The sequence below is a fragment of the Passer domesticus genome, chromosome 1 (genome assembly GCF_036417665.1).
Source record: "Passer domesticus isolate bPasDom1 chromosome 1, bPasDom1.hap1, whole genome shotgun sequence".
Classification (NCBI taxonomy): Eukaryota; Metazoa; Chordata; class Aves; order Passeriformes; family Passeridae; genus Passer; species Passer domesticus.
The window spans coordinates 101,715,740-101,739,676 of record NC_087474.1 but is presented as its reverse complement, the minus strand read 5'-3'; the positions used below and the strand labels follow the sequence as shown (position 1 = coordinate 101,739,676).

The window sequence follows — 23,937 nt, the reverse complement described above, 5'->3', positions numbered from 1 at the left end:
AACGATTTATTTAATCCTTTTGACACCTTACAAGTGTGGCCACTTAAAGAGCATTGCCATAAAAGTCCAGTGTTACTTCATTTACATCTGGGTATAGCATCTGCCTGAAGCTCTCTTCAGTACATCAAGTAGCTGAACACTGTCCATGCACAACCAAGAATGGCTGTCTGCTCTGATGCAACTTGCTTGTCTCTTTGCTTCAGTTAATTTTCAAATTCAAAACTTCAGTCTTCTAACATACATGAGTTTAAATAAAATTTCTTAAAGTTATGGCAGGGTTTATTATTCTCTTGGCTACAGTATTTTAAGCTTTAAAAACCTCTTGAAGGCACAGGATATAAGAGTACATATCTAATACCATGACACAGCCTAAACTTCTCCCAAAACACCATTTTCTCTGGTCAGGATCATAAAAGGATCTGTAAGAAGCATCTGAAAGAGGATAAAGGGGTAAAGGTCTATGCTAGGATCCCTCTTCGAAAAAGCTTGTGTTAGTGACACTGGTGCTGGAAAAAAGGTCTGATGACCAATAGGGCAGCTGAGCAAAACAGAAAAGGTGATTGCTATGTGCAGACTGCCAGAAGACCCAGCTATCCTAACCCTGTCCCACACAGTTATCTTATATCAGGTATCCACAAAAAGAGCAGAACAGCTTTACAGACACACAAGTGTTTACAGGAACCACTTGAAAAAATATCTAGAGTTTTAGGCAGACCTTCTCCACTTGCCACCACTTTCTGAAACCACATTTCATTTCAACACTTATTGAGATGACTCAACAATGTGCAAATGGAGCCCAGAAAGCCAGCAATATTCTGTGCTGCATCAAAACCAACGTGAGCAGCAGGATGAGGAACACTGCCCCTCTGCTCTGGTGGGACCCCATGTCAAGTACTGCATCCATGTCTGGGGCCCTCAGCACAGGGAAGACATGGACATGCTGGAGTGAATCCTGAGGAGGGCCACAGAGGTTATCAGAGGGATGGAGCACCTCTCCTACAAAGACAGACTGAGAGAGTTGGGGTTGTTCAGCTGGCAAAGAAAAGGCTCCAGAGAGACTGGATTGTAGCCTTTCAGTACTTGAAGGGGGCTCCTAAGAAAGGTGGGGTCAAACTTCTCAGCAGGCCCTGCAGTAACAGGACAAGGGGCAGTCTTTTATAACTAAAAGAGGGTAGATTTAGACTAGATACAAGGAAGAAATTATTTACAATGAGGGTATTGAAACACTGGAACATCTACAACAGAGTCGCTGCAGATGCTCCATTCTTAGAAACATTTGAGGTTGACTTGGACTGTACATTGAGCAAACCTGGTCTGCTTGAAGGTGCTCATGATAGGGGCAGGATTGAAACTAGATGGCCCTTAAAGGTCCCTTCCAACACAAACCATTTTATAACTCCGAGCTTCTCAGCACAGAAAAGCTGTTCCCTCTTGACTCTGCAATGACTTTCTGCTCCTTGGGGCAAAGGAGGTTACGCTGAACAGTCACTGGCACAGTTCTGGTTTGGGCCAGATAGGGCTTTCTTACACAACTACTGTGTGTATTTTGGGAAGCATGGAACAAGGATCATTCTCAAAGCAGTCTTGATGTATTTTCCTCCTCTGAAAGGCAGGGGAGCTTAATGCCATAGATACAGGCTGGTCTGTGCCTGCTGCTGTTCCTGCCCAAAAACATTCGAAAATGCCTGTAGTTTACTGTTACAAAGCCAATGCAAACTTGATGAAACCCTTAAATGTACAGCAGGTAGATCTAGTCAGGGTTAATTGGTAAATTTAATTTGTAGTGGACATTAAAAAAGCTAAATCCTAAGTTTAAAATGCCATATGCTCCAGCTGTGCTATAGGATTCGTTACCATTTGACTTTTCTAGGCACAGAGACATTACAGATAAACCAAGCATGAACTGAAAAGATCTGGCAGTGCTTTTTGTCACTGAACTACAAGGTAATTATCTTGTGTAACTTTTCATGGCACAAATTAAGGCAGTGCATCTTGGCACATCCCTGCTATTCCACAGTATGCCATTTAAAAGAAAGACCTACTGGGGCCATTGCAGGCTAATGACAAGCTTTTAGGAATGACCCCATAGCTTGTCCTCTGCTGCCCTTCCTTTCTTCTTCCTTTCTCTGTTGATTTCTGCATTTTCCAATTCATGTCATATTAACAGACCATCATTAAGGATATAGGAAAAGGAGCATATAATGGCTTTTCATGAGGATGGAAAATTATTTTGCCCCTTTGCCAATGGAGGCAATTGTCTTCCTCAGCTGGTGGCAGCATGACATGCCCACAAGAAATACAGTGCCTGGAAGAACCCTGCAGGGTTCAGTTTAAGATAGGAGCTGCTACACTGGATCCACTGCTGCCACCTTCTCTACTAGGAAGGAAGATTGTTTTCTTTTTAAGGGTAGAGCTAGGAGAGAATAGGAAAAAAAGCAACCTTTTGCTGATTAACTGGATATGAAAAGCCATCTAACCTTTAGAAAAACTTGCCTGAAAACTTCTGTTTTCAGCATAGGGCATGGAAATCAAATGTATTGAAAGCGCTTCCAGTCCAGCACCTGCATGATGGAACAAGGCGTTGCGGTCCAGCTGTCATCTGGGAGATGATGACAACATCTCCCTCTGATTTCAAAGCAAGCAGAACCCTAGTTTATGCAGGCAGAATTTTAAGCTGATTATTCTCTGGCCTCAGCTGAGTCTTAGCATTTTTAATATAGCTTTGGTTTTGTGTAGCACAGATGACTTATTGCAGTGAGCAATTCCAGCTCCTGGCTTTATTAATCTGAACATCTAATAAACTGAACATTCTTCTCTGTTTATTTTACCAAACATCTCCTCTTAAACACAAGATTTTGTGCACATCTAAGTAGATGTGACCTGCAAGTGTAACACTGAATTCAAAGTCTCATGGATCTAAGAGCACCTCACAGCCAACTTTCCCAATGCCACCAGCACCTCTTTGTGAAAACCCAAGTCCTTCTTTGAACTAACAGGACACTGTTTTGTGGATGTACTGAATGAGACAAGGAAAGGGCAGTCAGTCATGCAGGGCAACACATTACACACTTAATTGAGCATTTGCAACAGCACTGTCACCCACTGACGTGCCTCTGTGGTTGGGAAAGGTTGCTGCCATGATTAAGTGATGCTTACAGGGGTGACCAGAGAAAAAAGCATGTCCATGCCCAAGGAGACTCACTGGTCAAAGACTACTTGCAGGGATATTACTGCACAAAGCTGTAACATACACCATTACTCCTGTACTACAGTTAAAAAGTTTTAAAACCAAGTATTTAAAAATTAAATACTAACAGAGGATGTTAAGCTGCTTAATTATGGAAAATACATTTTCCTTCATGTTATACAACAAGAAAATGCCTATCAGACTTTGAATACAGAGCTACACTGTCTGCAGCAGTACCACAGCCCAATGCCACCATCTCAACCTCAAGCACAAGTCTTGATCCTCAAGGCTTCTAAGGCATCCTCAAGTGGTGCATTCGCTACAAGCAAAAACGTTATTCCTCTGTTCAGATTCAGACTTCTAGCAGATGCAAGACATATCTGACAGTGAAGAAAGACACCTCATTGAGGCACAAATCAACCAGTTTTGGCTGGTCAGACAGCAAGATGTTAATTTGGGGAAAGAGAAGGGAAGCTCTGGTGTTCAACTTTGCACGGTCTGTTGAAATATGAACCTCCTGCCACTATTTACAGATGCTTATTTGCCTGTCTCCTACAGATTTCACTGAAAAGCAGTTCCTTCTTTTGGTCAGCTCAACTACAAATAGTAAAAGATAGGGCTAGTCTAGACTGGTGTTTTGTAGAGGCAAAAGCACAAACTAAAACCAGAACCTTGGCGATGACCAGATAGATTTTCTATGCTGCAACTGCTTTTTGGAGTTAATGGATGACTAGAAGTTTTCCTGTTGATGAGGCTTTTCAGGACAAAACCATCTATGACAAATCTCTGGGTGTTGCAGCTAGATGAGGTCTTTTGATTAATTAAAAAAAAAAAAAAAAAAAAAAAAAAAAAGGGAAAAAAAAGGGTGATTACAGAAGAGATTATTTGAAACAGTTCTGGTGTTACTGAAGGGTTACCAGCAGGCTGCACAACCTGGAAAGCAATAGCTGCTACTGCAGCTAATCAGGATGTTTGAGGGCCAGGCTGTGAGCAGTGGGACAGCAGTAATGAGATGGTTGGCTCTGCCAGCCAAGGTCAGCTTACTGGAGGCATCAGAGACCAGAGAGCTTCTGATGCTCTAAAAAGGCTGGAAGATAAAATATATTATTGTGACTACTTTATGTGTTGCACTGGTTCCAGGGAACTGTCAGCTTCAATTTGTTCCTCCCATTGAAAAGAAGAAAGATGCTCGCATACTTCTGTGCTAATCCATCATTTCTTTTGTGCTGGTCGGGAAGTAAAAATTACCGGATACTCTTGCAACATAAAAAGAAAAAGATAACTTTAGGAAAAAAGGCCAGTTACTTCTTGTGTCATGCTTGGAGGACTAACTTCTTGAGTCCACTGGGTGCAGAGCCTGTACGCAAAGAATAAGGCAAGGTCTGTACTTGTGCCTGCCAAAAAGCAATTCAAGAATACCACAAACCTGCCCTTCTCCACACCTCCCAAATCCCACGGGGCAGCATGTACTGGGATTGTTGGTTGTGATCACGGCTTGGTTCCTCGAGCCTTGCTGCAGCTCCCTAATTAACCTGGATGGGACTGGGGAGGTGGAATCTTCTTTCTTCCAAACAGCACCAGACCCAGCAGCAAAAACACTTCAAAGCTAGAGCTGAAGAGCAAAAATTCAAGGAATTTAATCCAAATCCCCTGGATGCAGACTTGTAGTGATAGAAGACAGGGTAATGGTTTTAAACTATAAGAGGACAGATTTAAGCTGGACATGAGAATTTTTTTTTTACAATTAGGGTGGCAAAACACTGGCACAGATTGCCCAGAGGGGTGGTAGATGCCCCATCTCGGGAAACATTTAAGATCAGGTTGGACAGGTCTCTGAGGAACCTGATCTAGTTGCAGATGTCCCTGCTCAATGCCAGGGGCTTGGACTAGATGGCCTTTAAAGGTCCCTTCCAACATAAGCCATTCTACGATTCTGTGAAGGTTGAGATAAAACTGGTGCCTACTTGCCATAAAACAAGAGCTGAAGGTTTTCTGTCCCTAGGCTGCCAAATGGGGATAATGACAATTCCCAGAGAAGATTACCTGGTACCCACTGCTTCCTTTTTCCTTGAAATGCCCACCTGGAGGTTTTTGAGGTGCCAGAGCACCAACTTTATGGGAAGGGACAGGATGGGATTAAACCAGCCCCAGGCCAGCCACACAGCCTATGTGGGTGTAGATAAGTAAGAGCATGAGCAGTATTTGCACTGAGGAGCAGAAATAAAGCTGCAGAAGAGCAGTGGACAAGAAAATGCAGTTTCTGCTTTGATTTGGGGCATGTAGAGAAGCACAGTCATGGAGCTCAAACTGAGCTGACTGCCCAGCCTTAGCTAAGCCACTCCTGACATTAGGCAGAGAGATATAATATGATCCAGTTTATTACATCCAGGGTTGGCTTCCACTGCCGACCTCCCTCCAGCTCTCTCACGGGGAGCTGCCAAAGCCTCTCCTGCCATTCCTCCTCCAGCTGCCTGGCTCCCCTGCCCACAGACTGCCCTTCTGCCTTTGCCCTGGTATAACTGAACTGAGAACAGCATGGGAAACAGAGATGTTGGCAACTTAAATTCTCATTGACTCTGTGATATGTTTAATGTGCAGCCACCATGGCTTGTAAAGTCTCCCAAGGCAAAATTGCTTCTGCTCTCAAAAGACTTCACATTTGACTTTAAATTCCAAGTGGGCCCAGTTCTTTCTCTCTGCCTCCTGAAAGGGCAAGCACATATTGGAGTCAATGCAACAATCAGTGCAAAACTAGTGGAGGGGAAAAAAAAAAATTCAGTGTGCGTTCTTCCTGATTAATTTTGAAAACCTCTTACTAAGAAACTTCTTTAGCAACCTCCCTTTCAGAAAATCAGCAGGCACTGTAAGCTGAGTGAACAAAACAATGACCTCCAATCTCCTGCTAAGTGAGAAAATAACTATTTTTCCCCTCCTCCCATTTTGTTAATGGAGTCATCCAGGAACCACACAGCTTCAAAGTGATGTGACAGGCCCCTATCTGATAATAATTCACATCTCAGCCCTCTCTAACAAGCCCGTGCCAGGAGCGTGTGTTCAGGCATTGCTGTCCTCACTTCCTTCCCAGACTGCTTTCAGCTGATGCTCTGTGCAGGCTGAATGGCCAGAGACACAAGCTGTCTATCTCCCAGCTGCTTGCAGCCTAGCTTGCCTGATGAAAACTACCCCAGTTAAGTGGGTTGCCTGAGAGCAGCTTGTCACTGCCACATGTATAGCATCAGGAAAAAAAAAAGTGTCAAACCAGCCATCCCTTTTTTGGAAAAAGCCGATGCTGCTTATAGCTCTCACTCCCACTTCTCCCAGCAGGAAAGCAAGGCGGCTTCCCCAGACCTTTTCCAGCAGTGCACTTTGTGCAGAAGTTACCTTTCTGCCTGTTGAGGTTTAAAAATATCAAAGAGCAAAAGGTAACCCTGCATGGCATGTAAGCATGCCACTGTGAGCTTTGAGGCCATGCTTTGTACCACTCTTAGCCCAAGTGTTTGTTCTGTGATACAGGTGAATAAAATGGTCATGTGCCTTGAGAGCACAAGGGAAGAAAAGCACCTTTTTCACTTACAGATGCTCCTTCACAAACAACACACTTTTCCACTTACATGTTCCCAAGCATTTAAGAAATATTAATTCTGCATCAGAAAAACCTCTAAGGTGTAACTGTGCTATCATTCTAGAGAGAAGTAGCAACATACCAACGCTAAGTGCTCTGTTTCTTATGCAGGATCCTGGAAAGAAATTCAACATGTTGCTTTTTAAAAACAAAACAAAACAAAGAAAATCCCTAAAGCCCATGCTTTATCAAGAAAATGCAGCTTGGATACCAAAAGTCAAACCAGCATCAGGTTATGGATGCTGGGATTGTCAAAGTTCACTTTGCACAAGCGCTTATCTGCACTTGCAAGCAGCAAAGACACCATCTTAAGCGACTGTCCTAATCTTCAGTTACTAGCTTAGAAAACGCTGGATTTCTGGGAAAAAATATAAACTTTGCTTCCTTTAGACTCCCACTGTGCAACATATATACCCACCCACACTCATTTAAACATGGAACAATCTGTCACATTTGCTCATTATGGCTACAAAGCAGGGCTCTCAACCCATCCCAGTGGATACCTTTCGGAGTCTGGCCACACAAACCGCATCACGATGTGTCTCTTCCCACTGTGTGATCTCCAAGACAGCTGGGCAACCAGCACAGGAATCTTTCAGGAAATACACCTTCCTCCTGTCTCCTTCCTTAAGCTCTCTGTTTGGGTATGCTCCTGCTTTTGTTTATGCAGGAGAGGGATACTTGTGAAACCTAATTAACCACCGGAGAAGATGATGTTTCTGTTTAGGAGCGTGTTCCCTGCCCCGGGCTCCAGCTGCGTGACAGCAGCTCAAACACGGTAATTAAAATGAGCGTGGCTGAATGCATGGCCAGATTAATGAATGCTGAAATTACACTGGGAATACACTCAGCTCTTCCCAGAGAGAGGGATGAAAGGGTGCAAAAGCAGCACGGCCACAAGCACACAGTTTCCAGAAAGCGTTTTGAAACTTTAAATGAGAGACAGCAAAATGCTCGGCTAACACAGCAATAGAAACCAGTCACAGGATTAGGGTGACCTTTTGTAACCAGGGCATTCAAAGGTAAACTGAAGAGCAATGCCAGTGTGTAATGGGTTTGCATCAGTCCTTGGGAACGAGCCAGAGGACTGTAAAGGGAACTTAAGAGGGTCTAAGCTCTCCTCTAACCAGTAATACCATAAAGCCCGCTGGAAATAGAAAGACAAAACCTAAGGAAACGCCGAGACTTTTTTATGGAAACAGGGCTAAGCACTTCCACGCTCCGTGAGAAAATATTAAGCCAGTTTCGCCGGTGTTTCACGAACACCCACGTTCAAGATTTTCTCCACAATCACAGCCTACAACCATGCCCGGGACGCCACAAAAGAGCACCTCTGCCCTTCTCAAAACCTTGCTGCCGCCGGCAGAGGAGCGGGGTCAGGACCCGCTCCTGTGAGCGCGGCTCTCCAGCCCCGCAGCCCTGGAACTGCGCTCGGCCACGTCCCCGCTCGGCAGCGCCCCTTTCTTTCCTTCCTTCCCCCGCGGGCTCGGGCCCGCGCCCCTCCGGGAGCCCGGCCGGGTACCTGTTGCTGCCGGCGGTGCTGCCGCGGCTCACAGCCCGCTCCGGGACGCCGCTCGCCCGCCGCCACCCAGCGCTGCTCGGGCACCGCGGTGCCCCATCCCGGGCGGCAGCGCCCGCAGCTGGAAAACTAATAAATAGCGAGTAATAATTAAAAAAAAAAAAAAGGAAAAAATTAAAGTTTTAAAACGAAATTAAAAAATTCAAAATGAAGAGAGGCGAGGACAGCTCTCCTCCCGTCGCCGCGCACCGCCGCTCTGGCAGCGAGCGAAGCCGCTGCCGGCTTTTCCTTGCGGAGCTGCGGGAGGCAGGCGGGGGCGGAGGAGGGGGCGGTGCTGGTGCTGCTGCGCGGCCGCCGCCGCCCCCACCCCGCGGGCAGTGCGCGGCTGCGGAGCCCCGGGCTCGGCCCCGCGGGATGCGGCGGGGCCGGCGCTGCCCGTGTCCCCGTACCTTTCTGGGAGAGGCGGCGGTGCGGCTCTTCCGTTTTTTCATTCGATGCGTCTGGCCCCCCAGGCCGTTTGTCCCAAAGGCGGAACATCTGCAAAATCCCTCTGACTCTTCCCGCCTGGAACGGGGCAGGGAACGGGCTGCCGCCGACTGTCCTCCCCGCTGCCGGCGGACCACTCGCTGCAGCCTCCGTTGCCTTCGGGAGTGTGTATGAAAGCTCTAAATTTGGATATTGGGCGGGCTGAAGGCAGCAGTTAAAGGCGAATATAAATGAAAGAACATTGCAATGAATGGACCTTGAGTTTCTTCCTTTAAGCATCTTTTCTGTTGCCCCAACAGAAGAAAAAGGCTGTATTTTCCCAGAGACTGTGAGGTATTTTCTTCAAATTTAGTGTCCCTCCCAAAACCTATTTACTATCAATATATCTTTCTAGAGAGATATGGATTTTGCATCTATTTGTTGCTACCCTTAGGACTTCTTCATTTCTCTTCTGTGACTTTAATACTGGACTTTACATCAGCCAACAGAAGTACCAAAGACACGTTGTATTTTCTATATTATTTGCTGTTCCTCTGCCAGCATTTAAAGCTGTTGTAGGATCCTTCAAACAAGCTCTCCCTTGTGCCTCTCAAACAGCTGCAAGTGGTTCTTTTTTGGGGGAGGGGGGAGAGGGAGTGAGGGGCAGAGGGAATCCCTGGCAAATCTGTGGGGTTGGTGAATAGACACAATTTGGAAGGATGCTTGAGAAGTCAATGCTGATACCCTCCCCATATCCCTCTATCTTTCCCCGTTTGGGTCAGGATAGGTAGACTCACCACTTTGAATGCAAATGTTTTCATTGAGTACGCTGACCTGTCACACAGAGGGTAATATTCTATGAAGAAGTTAAGCAAATGACAAAGAAGACACAGCTAGGTTTTGCGGAGCATTGTGCATGTAAAACAATCCCCAAAACTATCCTCGAATAAAAAATCCCAGCTGCCAATTCCAAATGACCTATCATCCTAGGTAATTTTCAGCAGGAATAATGAATATGAGTTATTTCTATTGTATGCTGAAAATAAACCCTGTAGCCTTAGAAAGCAGAAATGAAAGAAAATTACTCCAGATTCAGTAAAAGCAGAGGAGCATGCTCTTCACATTGGTGTGTGGACCTCTGGGACCTAGAGGCTGTTTCCAAGGTTTCTGATGGGCTCTACAGCAATCATGGCTGTGGTATTTCCAGAGGCACCCATTTCTCCACTAGAAAAAGTGTAGGAGCTGTTGCCAACACAGTGTCACTGCCATAGCTCCAAGGCAAAATTTTAAGTGTGACCTTTCTACATCTCTGACTGAATCAAAGATTCCCCCTGTGTCACACAGGATGTGAACTCTGAGGCAAAGGCAGAGGAATTGCTTTCTGGAAAAAGCAGCTGTGCACTTTGGGCTATGGAATGCCAAGGAAAGAGGAGAGGAAATATTTGTGGCAACGCTGAAAGCTATAAATGTCTCATCATGCACACTTAATATGTGTTTGAGTCCATTTCAGCCTTTTAGGGGGTGGCAGCTCTCACTGTGGAAGCCTGGTTATCTGTTAAAGGTTTTCAGTGCCCTAGACTAATTGCAACACCTTACTTCAACCTGGAGCCTCCTACAGTTCTGGTCAATTGTTACCAGTTCCCTCTGGCCATCGTGATCTTATCTTGCAGGAGATTTTTTGAACTTAAGGTTGCAGATGCAAATTACCTCATTCATATTGCAGCCTCCTCTTTCAAGGAAATATCCTCTATCCTATGCAAATACATGTGATAGGGATGTATGAGCTGTTTCTCAATATAGTTTAGCATAGCAAATGCAGAAGGCTACTCTCCTCCTCCCCATCACACCAAACCCTACACACACTCCCACTTCTCTGCCCCCAGTGCTTGTTGAAACAGCTGGCAGACTGAGTAGGTTTATGGATGCTCTAGATAAAATCTTTGCCCCACTTAGTCCTTCTGGACATGTATTCATCCTGACACACATGCTTTTGAAAGGCTGGGACAGTCATTCCACGTGTGTCTTGTTTTGCTAATTCAGTGGAAATTGCCAGAGAGCTCTGTCTCCCTCCATCATCAGACAGGAACTGAAGCTGCCATTGTATTGTGGCTGTGATCATGCTACTATGCCTATAAATTATTCACGGTATTGCAGCGTAATCTTCTGTTATGTTAAAAATAGGTCATCGTGAATGTCCCCAGTGAAATTCTAAGTGACAACAACTGATTTTAGCTTTGTCTTCAGAAAACAGTGACCTTTTCAAAGCAGTAATTGACAATTATGGTCTACTTCTGTCTCTGAGACAGCTCCAGTGCACCTTCACAAACATTAATTCTCAGCACTGGTAACCCCACATTATACCAGAGCTACTGAATTACCTGCTGAGCTTTGCAGAAGCACTTTGCTTTCTATTAGCCTTTGCTTCCAGGCCAAAGAGTAAATCAGGATTATCAAAGGAGATTATAGTCTGAGAATACCTAAATGCTCTGCTCCTCCCAGGCACTTGGAAAGCTTCTTGAAAGGGCTGAGCAGGATTTTCTGGCTGATATGCATCAGTTACACATCCCTCTTCAGGGTGGATATATTGAGAAGTACTTCACTTTTCCTATTGCGGCCCAGACTCCAGCCCACTGAATCTCCTGAATCAGAAGAGCAGGAGGCTTTCAGGTCCATTGCAGACTAGACAAACCTGGAAAGGGGGAGCAGGACCCAGTAGTCTGGATGGAGGTCCAGGGGAAACTCTCTTTTCTGCATAAGATACTGTGCCAGAGGGTTCTGTGTGGACCACCCCACCCCCCCCAGAAAAAGTGGGATATTGTTGAAATTTCCCTGCTTGCATCCCTGAGGATATGTGTCTGTTATGCAGATACAAAGACTTAGGCCTGGGTGACTTCATTCACCTGAAAGCAAGGACTGGTGGTGGGTGGCAATGCTCGGCAGGCCCTGCAGACAGCAATTTGCATGGAGGTCTCTTGTTAGCACGTTCAGAGCAGCAAGAGGCCAAAGGATGTGGGGTGGTGGTTGGGCAGACCACAGCTTTGAGCTCTGGATGTCTGAGGTAGATCGGCCCTGCCCTAGCCTTTAAGGAAGATAATTTACACCTGTTTTTCTTGATGTAACTTGTCTTTGCTGTGTTTCTGTGTAACTCCCATGCTCAGAAGGGATGCACAAGGCATCTTTTTCATATTGCTGATGGATGTCCCACAGGACATCTCCAGCAGGTATCACACCCTGGAAAGTCTTTTGTGGGAGCACAAGGTGCAAACCTGACTGCTCTTGAGGATCTTGGTCCAAAAATATGGGTAAATGACCATATTTGAGAGTGGGGAACATGGCAGGTGCTGGAACCATCACTTGGGCAAGCTTTTAGAGGGGAGGTAAAAGACAAGATCCTGACCCCTGCTATGAGCAATCTGGGCAAGATGTGAGCTTTAACATTCTGACTGTATGCAAGTTTGCCATTACTCTTTCCAACTATACATATTAAAGTGTAGCCACAATTCTCCTACTGCACCCTGCCCATGCTGCTCTTTGGATTGACTCCATTCCTGCACTTATAGATTTTCTGTCCAGTTTGTTGCACATTCATTGTCGTCCTGTAGCACTTCTTGCTCTCTTTCCAGAAGAATTTGATACCCACTTGTTTTTCTCTCCTCTAACCACTGTGCAATCATTTCCCCCCTTTTACTTCCCATCACTATGTTGCTGCTCCACCCTCAAGTTCCTCATTTCTCATGATGGTGCTTTTGCAAGTCTTTCCACTTGCTGCTCTGGGGCACTTTGTAGGGAAAAGCTACTAGTGCTGATCTTCTGCAGTGATTCAGGAACAAATCCCTTTTGGCACTTCTGGCCAGATGCTCAGCACAGCTGGATCTTTGGGAATGACCAAAGCATAATGCAGTGGTTGTGTCCTGTGGCACGGTGGTCAGGACACACTTGGTATGTCAAGGAACAGCTATGGATACAGAGAGAGAGGGCCAGGGACAGAAAGGGGAATCACCTTTAGCTTTGATGTACCACAGAGATAACACTTTCCCTAGGTAATCCTTCTTTTATCTGTTCTTTGTCCCACCTGGCTGCATTTGTGGTGGTCTGAGATAGCTGCCTTCAGATCAAGAACACTTCCCACAATGGCCTGTGACATCTGGCAGCATTTGATGTTTGAGAGGTGTATGCACAAGCATACACCCTACCTATCCTCACGTATATAACTTGGGAGAGCAGCACAAAGGAGTCAACAACTGCATTTTTTTCCCCCAGAACCTGTTTCAAAATCAGCACTGATGCCTCTTCTGGGCAGGTTTTGCGTGGCAATGTTCATGCCGGGTTGGAGGGAGCAGCACATTCCAGTTTCTCAGACTGCTTAGCAACCAGGGCTGGCTGAGCTGCTTTTACGTGCACACCAAGTGTGTGGATGGCGTGTCTAGTACTGCAGCTCTATCCTTATTTTTCCCCTGTCTCTTGTTTTTGAAAATCATTCCTTGTTTTCTAGTTAAGGCGCTTGAAAAACTGCTGTAAACTAATTTTTGCTTTGCTGGACAGCTGGAAGTCAGCTACACTGAGATGATCAAAGCTACTATAGGAGGGATTAGAAACTTGGAGAGACAGGTATGGCACTAACAGCCTGCTTTTGGGGAGCATGACTTCAGGACAGTGTCAACCATGCTGCTGGTAATGGGCTGGCTTGAAGTCCTGCTGCTGGACAGCCATGAAGCCAACTTGCCCAGAGGAATGCAGGCAGTGGAACACATTGTTTTCCATGGGTCTGCAGCATGTGAGATTTCTGCTCAGGGCTACCTGTCCCAGTACAACCAGTATGCTTAAGATCAAGAAGACCCTGTTAGACCATTTTCAGGAACATTTTCAACTTTGTAGACAGAAAGTCAATATGTCCCTAGCTTCCTTGCTGGAATCCTCTTGGATCATTGGGTAATCTCTTGCCTCTTACTTGTTTCTTGGCTCTCAAATGCCCAGGGCAGTCTCCCTTCCACAACCTTCACCATCCATACTGACAGCAGGCTGACATTCTGAATCTCTTTGGGGGTTCTGTTAGGGACTGTGCCGATCTCTTCCCATATTATCCAGCAGTAATGCCTGCTGCTGAAATTTGTTGCTGACATCAGGACTACAGTTAAAATGTGACCCCCGCCCATGTTCACCTCCATACTCCCATTGCACCCTCACCTGCATTTGAGAAACAAATTTTGGGCAAGCTCTAAAACACAGAGGAGGAGAAAACCTTTCTTTATACATACACAAGCACACTCTGGTTCATGTCCATCCCATGACATGAAGCAGACAACTGGCCTGGAAGGACCATGGATCATAAAATATTATGTTATATGGAGCAAGACACTATAGGACATGTTAGCAAACATCAAAGATGTCCTCAGTCCATGACTGAAATAGCAAGTCAGGAGCATCCAGGACTTTGGCCTGCCTTGCTGCAACCCCCAGCAGCAGCATAGAGACAGACCCTGCCTTCCTGGTGCTCTGTGAGCCCCACAGGTCATGGCAAGAAGGGGAGGAGCTGCAGGGATGATGAACATGGTCTGGGGAAAATGATGGTGAGGTAGAAGAAGGCTGCAAAGGCTGGGGTGGAAGCAGGAAGCAAAGGAACAAATAATGCCAGACATTAAAAATCTGGTTCCATGTATGAGTTCTGCAGTGCTGCACACCTGTCTTCCTGCATGTCCGTAACAGGGCAGTTTCGTAACAGAAACCCAGAAGGAGTCCTCAGGTGCAAAGGTTTCAAGCAATTTCCATCCTTAGTTACGTTAGCGTAGCACCAGAGCTGCCTTGTAATCATTCCCAGATAAACTGCAGTATGGGTGACCTGTTGAGGTCCTTGGTGCAGAGACTGTGCTCCTCTTTCCTTTTTGTGAGCCAAAACTCTGTACAGAGGACTGCAGCTTTGAGAAATTATTTTCATTTCTTCCCTGCCTCCAAGATACCACCACTTCCCTCTTTTCCTCCCCAGCGCATATTTCTGTGGCTTAAATATAGCAAATACAAAACAAGTGCAGCACACACAAAATGCCATTCGGGGGAGCGCAATGAACATGCTGCCTCTGTAATGTAATGAGCCCCAAGTGCATCTGCCAAATATTTGGACTGAGATTCCAAGGGAGAGAGGGTGGTCTGTAGCACAGAAAAGCTCCCACCAAACCCTCAGACCAGTACCCCCAGGCATCTCTTGGGGGGATACATGTTCTTTGTTGGTCCAGCCTGCCTTCACCTGGAGGTGATTGACCATTCATAGCAGTTATTTCCTCTAGGAAAGGTGAAGAGCAGCTTTGTGTGAGTGGATTTAAAATTCATAAATAATACGTAAAGCAAATAAGAAGTGTTTCTTTAGGGGTGTGTTCTGGCTTTGTGGCTGAGGTTAAATGACACCAGTGAAACCATGCCAGTTTTTGAACATCTGACCCTGTGTACTATTTTCAGTGCAGTGATTTTTGAAGTGATTAATGACAACAACTTGGCAGTACTCAGAGGCTGGTGCTGCTGATTAAGCTAACTCTTCCTTGGCTCACAACAGGCATCAGGAATAGAGTGGGCAGGAAGCTCCCCAGAGTGACAGAAGAGGCAGAGCACATCAGGACCTCCAGAGCTGCCTGAGTTTCAATGGAGAAATTAGAAAAAAAAAGCCACCGACATCCAACTCCACAGCTGAGCTCAGCAGTGCTGGAGTGCTCTGCTCCTCCTGTGGCTTTCTTTTCTTTGAGAATATTTTTGTATGGATTCTTTTCAACATTCCCACCCCTCTCAAAAGAGCCTCACTTGCTAAGTGTGTGCTGGGATTGCTATGTGGCACTCCTTGCATGTGTTTGGAGGAGGATCTCAGAGATGCTATCTAGTTTCAAATCTATCTACATCTATAAAGTATCTCTCTTCTCCAAGACCCTCAACAAAAGGAAATCTGTTAGTTCAGAGTGAAGGCAGTGAGCAGGACTCAAAAATTTACAGGAGCTCTCAGCTGGCAAACTGCACTTCTACACAGTCACAACCAGCTGCTAAAAAGAGCACGGTGCCTTATAGACAATATCCACCTTCACAACAGAGCTCTTCCACTGCTCTGAGCTACCATGAAATGAGAAGGATGTGAGCAAAGCTCCAGTTATGCCATGGAGCCTGAATGCTGGCCAGCCTTGTTAGCCACTGGGATCTTAATCACAAATTTGAGAAAGCCGTGGGGCTCATGTGTGAGCTCATCTCCCTGAGGTCCTGCAGGAGTCCTTGAAAATTTAATGACTATGTTATTGAATATATTCACAGAGCTTTTAGCAGTCCTGCCAAGCCCCTCAGAGAGGCTGTCCCTCTCTCTTCTGCCACAGGTGACTGTGACACCTCTCCAGGGAACCTCCTGGATACTGCTTGGCTGTTGCCATACCTGAACCATAGGTGCACTCCTCAGGGAGTGAGGAGAGTTGGGGGCTTTTCACTCTGGTGTTACACAGCGTGAAGAGCTGAGAGGATCAGTTGCACAAAAGCTCATCATTGCAGGTCACTTCCCCTGGGCACAGGGAGGGCAGGAAGGCAGGGCTGGCCTGGGGAATAGCCTGGTGTGATGAAAGGGGAGCTTTTGCAAGCCCTTGTGTGCACTGCTATAGTAGGCAGGCTCACACAATGCCACGACATGGGCAGTAAATCCAGGGCAGGTTCTGGTTAGTGATGCTGCAGGAGCAGCCTGGGTGCCGAGCTCCCCCACCACGGTGCAACAGAGCAGCTCCAAGTGCAGGCAGTTTTCTCAGTGGGGCATAACTAAAAGCATCACTTTGCACTGGGGAAACCTAACCCAGGCCTGTGTGGGCATTACCTTAGTTACTGGATCCTGGTTAGAGGGAAAGCTCAAGTAAATATCACTCTAATGGTAAGCAGCTGCTGCAGGGCTTCCTCATTGAACCTGCAGTCACAAAGATGAGTGTACCCCATGCCTGAGTGGATCTGCCTCCTGTTGCCCTCTGGGTGGGAATGCTGGGCTGTGGACCCTGACAGGCACCAGCCACACTTGTGCCCACTCTTCCAGGCTAGCACCAGGGGACTGCCATGGTCAGCAAAAAAGCCCAATTTCCATGCCCTGAAGTGGAGGGGCTTCTTGTTTCCATCCTTGCCCTCCCTCCTTCTCGAACACACTCACTATTGACTAAGAGGAAAATAAGGTAACCAGTTTGAGGAGCTAGAACACTAAATCTCAAAGAAGGCTGGAATAGAGGTCATTCAAACTGCCCCAATTTGGGTGCAGCCAGATGTGTTTATCTACTGTGTTTATCTGTTCAGGCAAGAGCTGGTCACAGTGGGCTCTTCTCCAAAATACCAGTTTAGTTTCTCACTCTCCATGGCTTCATATCTTTCTACTTCGCTTCTTGTCTTCCAACCTTTTTATCAACTATTAGAACTCAAGGCATAATTTCCAAGCTCTGCATCTCTGAACTTTCCATCTCCCAGACTACCTGCAATTAAACCACAGTAAGCCAGTGTGAGCCCCCATAAAGTTATGCAGATTGAAGCCTTCTATCCTCAGGATTTCCATAGCACTTTTTCTTTACCTGTTTTCCAGATGCCAAAGACACAGTAATATCAGGGACTCGTTCACAGCATAAACCCCTGCTTCAAACCATTTCCCTGCTCCTGGATGCCAGATCAACAACACACTGCTTAAAATTCTGTGTGGCCTGACAACACCCCTCACCCCCACAAGCAATGCTGAGACATAGGAGAAATCCTGCTATTGGGAAATCTTCCCACCATCAGCTTTTTAGGGCCTCTGTGACATTGTCAAGTGCTTGACTACTCTCTCCCTCTCTCTCCCCGCCTCATTCATACACACAGACTGTTTTCACTCCTCGCCTTTTAACTCTGCACTTCCTGACCCGGTTGTTTTGTGCCTGTCACACCCATGGTGCACCAACCACAAGGCTTTGGTTCAGCATCCAGGCAGGCGGAAGCTCATTTCACAGGCGGCTGAGCTGTGCCTCGAATTATTAAAGGGGTGAAGTTGTTTACGCCACCCACTCACATTAGCCAAGACACATTTATTTTGTGAATTTATTTTGTGAATTTTTGTCACTGAGTGACAAAATGCTCGTGTTTCTTGGAACTTCGTAAAGATGCTGTGTAAAACAAGGAGGGGAAAAATGTGTGAAAAGAAAGGCAACTTTGCAGCAGCCTTTGGTGTGACACTTGTTTTGCAAGCTTAGAAGGAGCCCCAAGCACACCTGATCAGTGGTTTCTGTCTGGCTTGTACATACCTTCCTCTTTTCTCTGAGGGCTGGTTAAATGCCACTTGTTTATTTGACCTGGATTTTCCCCTCAATGTTGTTATTATTGGTGATCTAGAAATATCATCAACAGATATGAACAAAAAAAGCTGACTTCCTGAAACAGAGAAGGAAGCACCAAAAAGATCAAAGTTCTTTAATTAAAAAACAGGGAGAGAACAAAGCAGAAAGTGTCTCTCATTTCAATCCTTTTTTAAATTTTTTTTTATTTATTTGGGCCTCATGGGCTCAAACTTTTTTGCTTCATATATGGAGTGCAATGCCCTGTTAAAAATAACGCTCCAGCTGCCCATGACAGCTGGAAGTTCCAGAGCACTGTGGGTGGGTCAGTGTGGGGGCGCCTGGGGTGGGGATGGGCGTCTCACACTGACTCCTCTGACCACAAAAAGCTCTCTCCCCCGTCTGCATAACTCCGAGTCCACCCATGGACCACAACCAGAACGAAGCAGCTGCGAGAAGCAGGTGAGTGGAGCATTTAGTGTAAACAGGAATAACAAAAATGCTCCATAAGACAGCACCCTTCTTTCCTTGCCATCCTTGTCCTGCATATTAAATAGGTCTGATCATGCTCTTGCAGGAAGGTGCTTCAATCTGAGTTTATAGGCCAAATATCTCCCTACAATCCATCTATCTGGATGAAGCAGACACTGTTGCCTTGGTGATGGGACTTCTCATCCTCTGGGCTGCAGGGAGTACAGCACTCACTTTCTCCAGGAGTGTGAGATAAGCCAAAAGGACAAGTAGGGTTGGTGGGACCTGCAAATGTTTTCAGGACACTGATGTGCAGTCTCCCAGCAGTCAGGAAGGAGAAGTTCCCATGCTTGATACATTTCATCCTTACAACAGCCTCCTGAAGTATTGGGAACTGGTATGCTGGATAAAAAGTAGCCATGTCAAACTCTATGGGGTGAAAACATAGGAAAACGAGTATCTCTGTGTATCTCTGAGGAATCTGCTGGAATACCATACTGATATGAACACGTGAGTATCCTTAGAAAACACAATTCTCTTAAAGTTACACCACTTTGATGTACTCTGTGGGGAGGGATCATACCTGAGGGGTCTCACCAAAGCAGGGCTAGATACAGCATGGAAAGAAACCTGGTGCCATGGGTGACAGACAAGCTGTGACATGGATGGCCCTGTGCGACATTTGACAAGTCACTGCAGTTGTATGTCCGAGAAAAGCGAGTATTGCTTCAGGGAAAGAGAAAAATTGCTTAATCTGAATTGTTGCTAAATAAAGAGTCTCAACCACAAGTGAACATCCAAGGCTTTATCCTCAGTTTTTTCTGACATCTCTAACCTTACCATGTGCAGGCACTGCACATAACCATGTACAGCAGCTACCTTACATTTCAGCTAAGCCTCAGAGCTGGTCCCAAACCCCAGAACTAAAACTCTTTTCTCTCTTATAATATACAGACAGGCTTTACAAGGATTCAAAGGCATCTGGTGCATTTTTGAAGCATACCTTAAAGATTTGATGCAGTTACAACATGTTCTCACAGGAGCCTTGATGGACAGCGGTGCTGGAATATATCCGTATGCCAAAAGGAGCATGTCAGTCCTGGGCAAGGAAAGGGCCTTGGGACTCTGAATCTGTGCAGTGCACCATCTAAAATGGGGCTCTGGTCTACTGAACTGGAGCACACACTTAATGCAATGAAATGCAATGAAAAAGACGGCATTGGTTTCCCCTACCCCATTCTTTGGAAACATTGATGGGATTTTGTGTGGGCTTTGACCTGAGAGGGAGATTATGGTTACCCCATGTACAACCAGAGGGCATGTACAGGAAGTGGGAAGTTGAGGTGTGAGAGAGGTCAGTGTAGAGCAGCTGCATGAAAAGACCTGCAGTAAATCACAGCTTAATTTCTACTTTTCCTGTGCATTCTCAGTTTGGATAGGGTGGTCAGTGCTAACAAATTATTTGGACCTAATTCTCGAAGGAACACCAAGCAAGTTTGCCAACAACACTAAACTGAGAGGAGCTGTTGACTCCCTCAAGGGCAGACAGACCCTGCAGAAAGACCCAAAAAAATTAGAGGACTGGGCAATCACCAATTGTAAGAAGTTCAACAAGGGCAAGTGCTGGATTCTGGACCTTGAATGGGGCAACCCTGGATGTGTATATAGACTAGAGAACAAGAGGCTGGAGAGAAGCACTGTGGAAAGGGACCTGGATTTGAGGTCCCTTGAATCTGAGTCAGCAGTGCCCTGGCAGCCAGGAGGGACAACCCTCTCCTGGGGGCATCAGGCACAGCACTGCTAGCCAGGCAAGGGAGGGGATTGTCCTGCTGTGCTCTGCACTGGGACAGCCTCACCTCAAGTGCTGGGGGAGCTTTAGGTGCCACAATATAAAAATGGCATTAAGCCTTTAGAGAGCATCCAAAGGAGGACTATTACCCTGTATGAAGGGCAGCTGAGGTCACTTGGTCTGTTCAGCCTGGAAAAGAGGAGACTGAGGGGAGACCTCATTGCAGTCACAACTCCCTTGTGAAGGGGAGAGGCAGACACTGATCTCTTCTCTGTGGTGACCAGTGACAGGATCCAAGGAAACTTCATAAAGTTTTTGCAGTTGAGTCAGGGGAGTTTGAGGCAGGATATCAGGGAAAGGTTCTTCACCCAGAGGGTGGTTAGGCACTGGAACAGGCTCCCCAGGGAAGTGGTCACAGCACCAGCCTGACAGGGTTCAAGAAGCATTTGAACAATACTCTTGGGCACTTGAGTCATACTCAAGGTATGACTCTTGGGGGTATCCTGTACAGGGCCAGTAGTTGGACTCAACGATCCTGATGGATCGTTTCCAGTTCAGCATATCCTACAATTCTGTGATATGCTGGCCATGTTTGCTGACTGCTTGCAAATTCTGCTCATGGATGTGTCTACTTGATCTAGGAGCTCCTGCTGTGCCAAGCCTCTGGTCCCAGTCAGAGGCTGTGCTGGTGTGGTGGCATCACACCTCTCAGAGCTCTCAGCTCTCCTCCCAGGGAAACCAGGGTCTGCCAAGAGAGCTGACTTGTGCTCAAATCTCCCTCAATCTCTAGGCTTGGCTCCTTATCTTAGACAGTCAGGGAAAATCCAAACCATCACTGCAGGCTGCAGTGGTGAGGGAAAGCCGAGTGCTAGTGGAAGGGATTTCTTTTTAATGAAACATAACTTCAGAATCCCAAGCACTTAGAGTCACTAAAAATTAAACAGCATTTTCCCCAAAGTGGGTGTTTTGACCTAATAAAATTGTAAAAGTAACTGAAGACACTTGCTTTGAGTTAACAGAGTGAGTAGGGCTTAAAAGAAATTAAATCTGTGCTTTCAAAGGGCTAAAAGAATTTATTTTTTAAACTTTTCCAGACTACAGCTGTGTCCTGTTCAACACTGACCAGACTGCAGAGGAGAGGGAGTTGTTCTTCACTGAACCTAAGCACAGTCACTTGCAAAATCTCTGCAAAACCTCTGAAGGAGAGAGCACCATGTCAGTGCAAGGCACTGTTATTACAAAACAAGGGAAAGAGCTAACAATGTTTCTTTGAGGATGAACATTTCAAAGCTTTGAATACCTATTGCATTTTTGTGAGGAGAGTTCTAGCCTATTTTGTCACATCCAGCTCTGTGACTTGCAATTTCAAGGTATAATAAGGAAAAGCAATGCCTACTGAAGCACAAGTAAATGAAAATTGTGGAATGATGAATTATGCTGAAGAAAACACAGAAGTTTTCAACAAATGTTTTGGTTTACATATGAGAAAATATCAATGCCATCTCACAGAATATATCAATGGAAATTATTTCCCCCTTGATCTTTCCCAGAAGACAATTTAAAACTGTAATTTTGAGAAGAGTTATCCTAGGAACTTCTTGTTGATGTTTCAGAAAACTTGAAACACCAGAGCAATTACAGGTAGCTGTAAGTTTATGTTGTGTCACTAATGATGTGGTAGCCTGGCAATGGTCTTGGCTTCATCAAGGAAGAGCTGATATTGAAGTCATATAAACAAAATTAAAGGAGATGGAGTACAATCAGTGGCAATCATTAGGATTTTAGAGAAAATAATTGTATTGCTAGTGTACTCAGACTTTAGTAAGAAATAGGACTTGGTACTGCATGAGATCTTTACACACATAACCCAGCTGAGAAATCATCAAAGATGCCAGTTTCTAGAGAGGACATACAAAAATTGGTTCTTCCCCATAGGATTGAAGTATTTTTATAAAATAGTGAGTTCTTAGCTCTCCTGGACAGGAGGGAAACTAACTCCAAAAAAGTAGACAGATCAGTGCTAGAAGAAATAAAATGTAGCTGTCTTTAACTGTCATGGTAACTAAGTCTTGAGATGAGTTAAAAAGGTGGACAGAGATTTGCCATCATCACTTTCCAAATAAAGGTGGATGTGGAAAATAATAAAAAATAGGTCATGCCCTAAGAGCTGAGGTCTGCACTGAGCTGGGAGTTCAGTGCCTGACAAGTGCCTCCATCTGGCCTGAAAATCTGCGACTTAAGTTTTAGCTGTGACTAAATTTTGGCTGGCCTGCAGCATGAGCGGGGCAGGGGCTGCCCTGTGACCGAAACGAGCCCTGCTCCTCCCTGCTCGGATCCCACCCAGCTCGAGGGAGTGCACTGGGCTCTCCAGGCTCAACAGCGCTCCAGAAATAGCAGCCAAAAAGTTAATGTTTCCTTGCTAACCCCTTCAAGAGAGAGGAGAGGGGGCTGAAGGGGAAGTCTAGCACTGTGCCTGTGTTGTTTGGGCTCTCCAGCTGGCAGGTTTGGGAGCCAACAATCCCTGTGTCTGAGAGAGCAGCTGGGATACAACTGTTCCCAGTTATGTGTAGATGAGTTGAGGAGGATATCACCCACTCATAGACTTGTAGGATACCTCAGGTGGGGTGGGACCTCAGAAGATCATCTATTCCAACCTCTGGCTCCAAGAAGGGTCATGGAGAGGTTTTTATAATGTTCCTGCCTTTGAAAAGCAGAGCCTCCTCTAGCTGTTTCTGGATCAGCCCTGCCAGAAACAACTTAGCTGAGAGGCTGGAACAGATTTTTGAAGTGGTGTATCATTCCCTTCAGATAACACAACATTATGTCAACTAACCTGCCCACATTTCTCTCCTTCCCTTCTACATTTCTGATTAAGAACATGGGCTAAAGGTTTCAAAACAGCAAAGAAGCTTAAAAACCCACTGGCTCTTCAGAGCACTTGCAAATGTTCATATCAAGTCAGAGCATGTGCATGATTATCCTGGGAAGCAGCAACCACTTGTGTTGAATGCAGGATGCAGCAAATGCAATGGGGCACTTTCAATGCCAGTTGATTTGCCCACTGGCATGAGGTGTTTCCTGGACTACCAGGATTCCTTCCATAATGCAAATGCACTGACCTCTCCTGTCAGCAAATTCACTGCCTTTCTGAGCCCAGCCTGGGATAAGTGAGAAGTGGGGGCATAGAGACGTGAGAAATGTATTTGAGTACGGAGAGAACATCATTGAGACTGCTTTCTTTTCTGAGCTAATGCCTTTCACTGGGGCTCAGATAACTTGATTTGGCACTATTCACTGCTAAGTTTTCCATACCAACCGCAGCTGAGCTTTGTTTAAATGAGGCTTGCTGAAGCTGTGCTGAAAGTGAGTTTAAGGTTCACAGTCTCTGGAGTGGATCCAGGCATCTCTTTGTGCCTTCAGCTCCCATAGAAACTGTGGAGGGCTGGGGGCCGGGAGAAGATTTGCATGAGCAAGTTCTCCCCCTGGCTCAAGTGCAAAGGGGAGCAGTTAGCAGTGGCAGAAATTGAACACCATGGGCCAGATTCTTCCTCCTCCTCCTCTGGGCCCTCTTATCTGTGTTTCTGCTATTTTGACTTGATAGCA

The 23,937-nt window shown here is 45.9% G+C and overlaps 1 protein-coding gene across 6 annotated transcripts in view; it reads right to left on the bottom strand.

Annotated features, from left to right (window-relative positions):
• Nucleotides 1-23,937, bottom strand: part of RIPOR2 (RHO family interacting cell polarization regulator 2) — a 106,585-nt gene that overhangs the window by 43,076 nt on the left and 39,572 nt on the right. Inside the window, exon 1 of one of the 6 annotated variants that reach the window (XM_064431751.1) lies at nucleotides 8,778-8,990. The exons of 2 other annotated variants lie outside the window; for them this stretch is intronic. In XM_064431751.1, the coding sequence (XP_064287821.1) occupies nucleotides 8,778-8,865 (88 nt within the window). In that variant the 5' untranslated portion in view covers nucleotides 8,866-8,990. Of the gene's footprint in view, nucleotides 1-8,331; nucleotides 8,631-8,777; nucleotides 8,991-23,937 lie in introns of those variants that run through there. 3 more of the 6 variants (XM_064431748.1, XM_064431758.1, XM_064431766.1) reach the window with 3 other exon arrangements.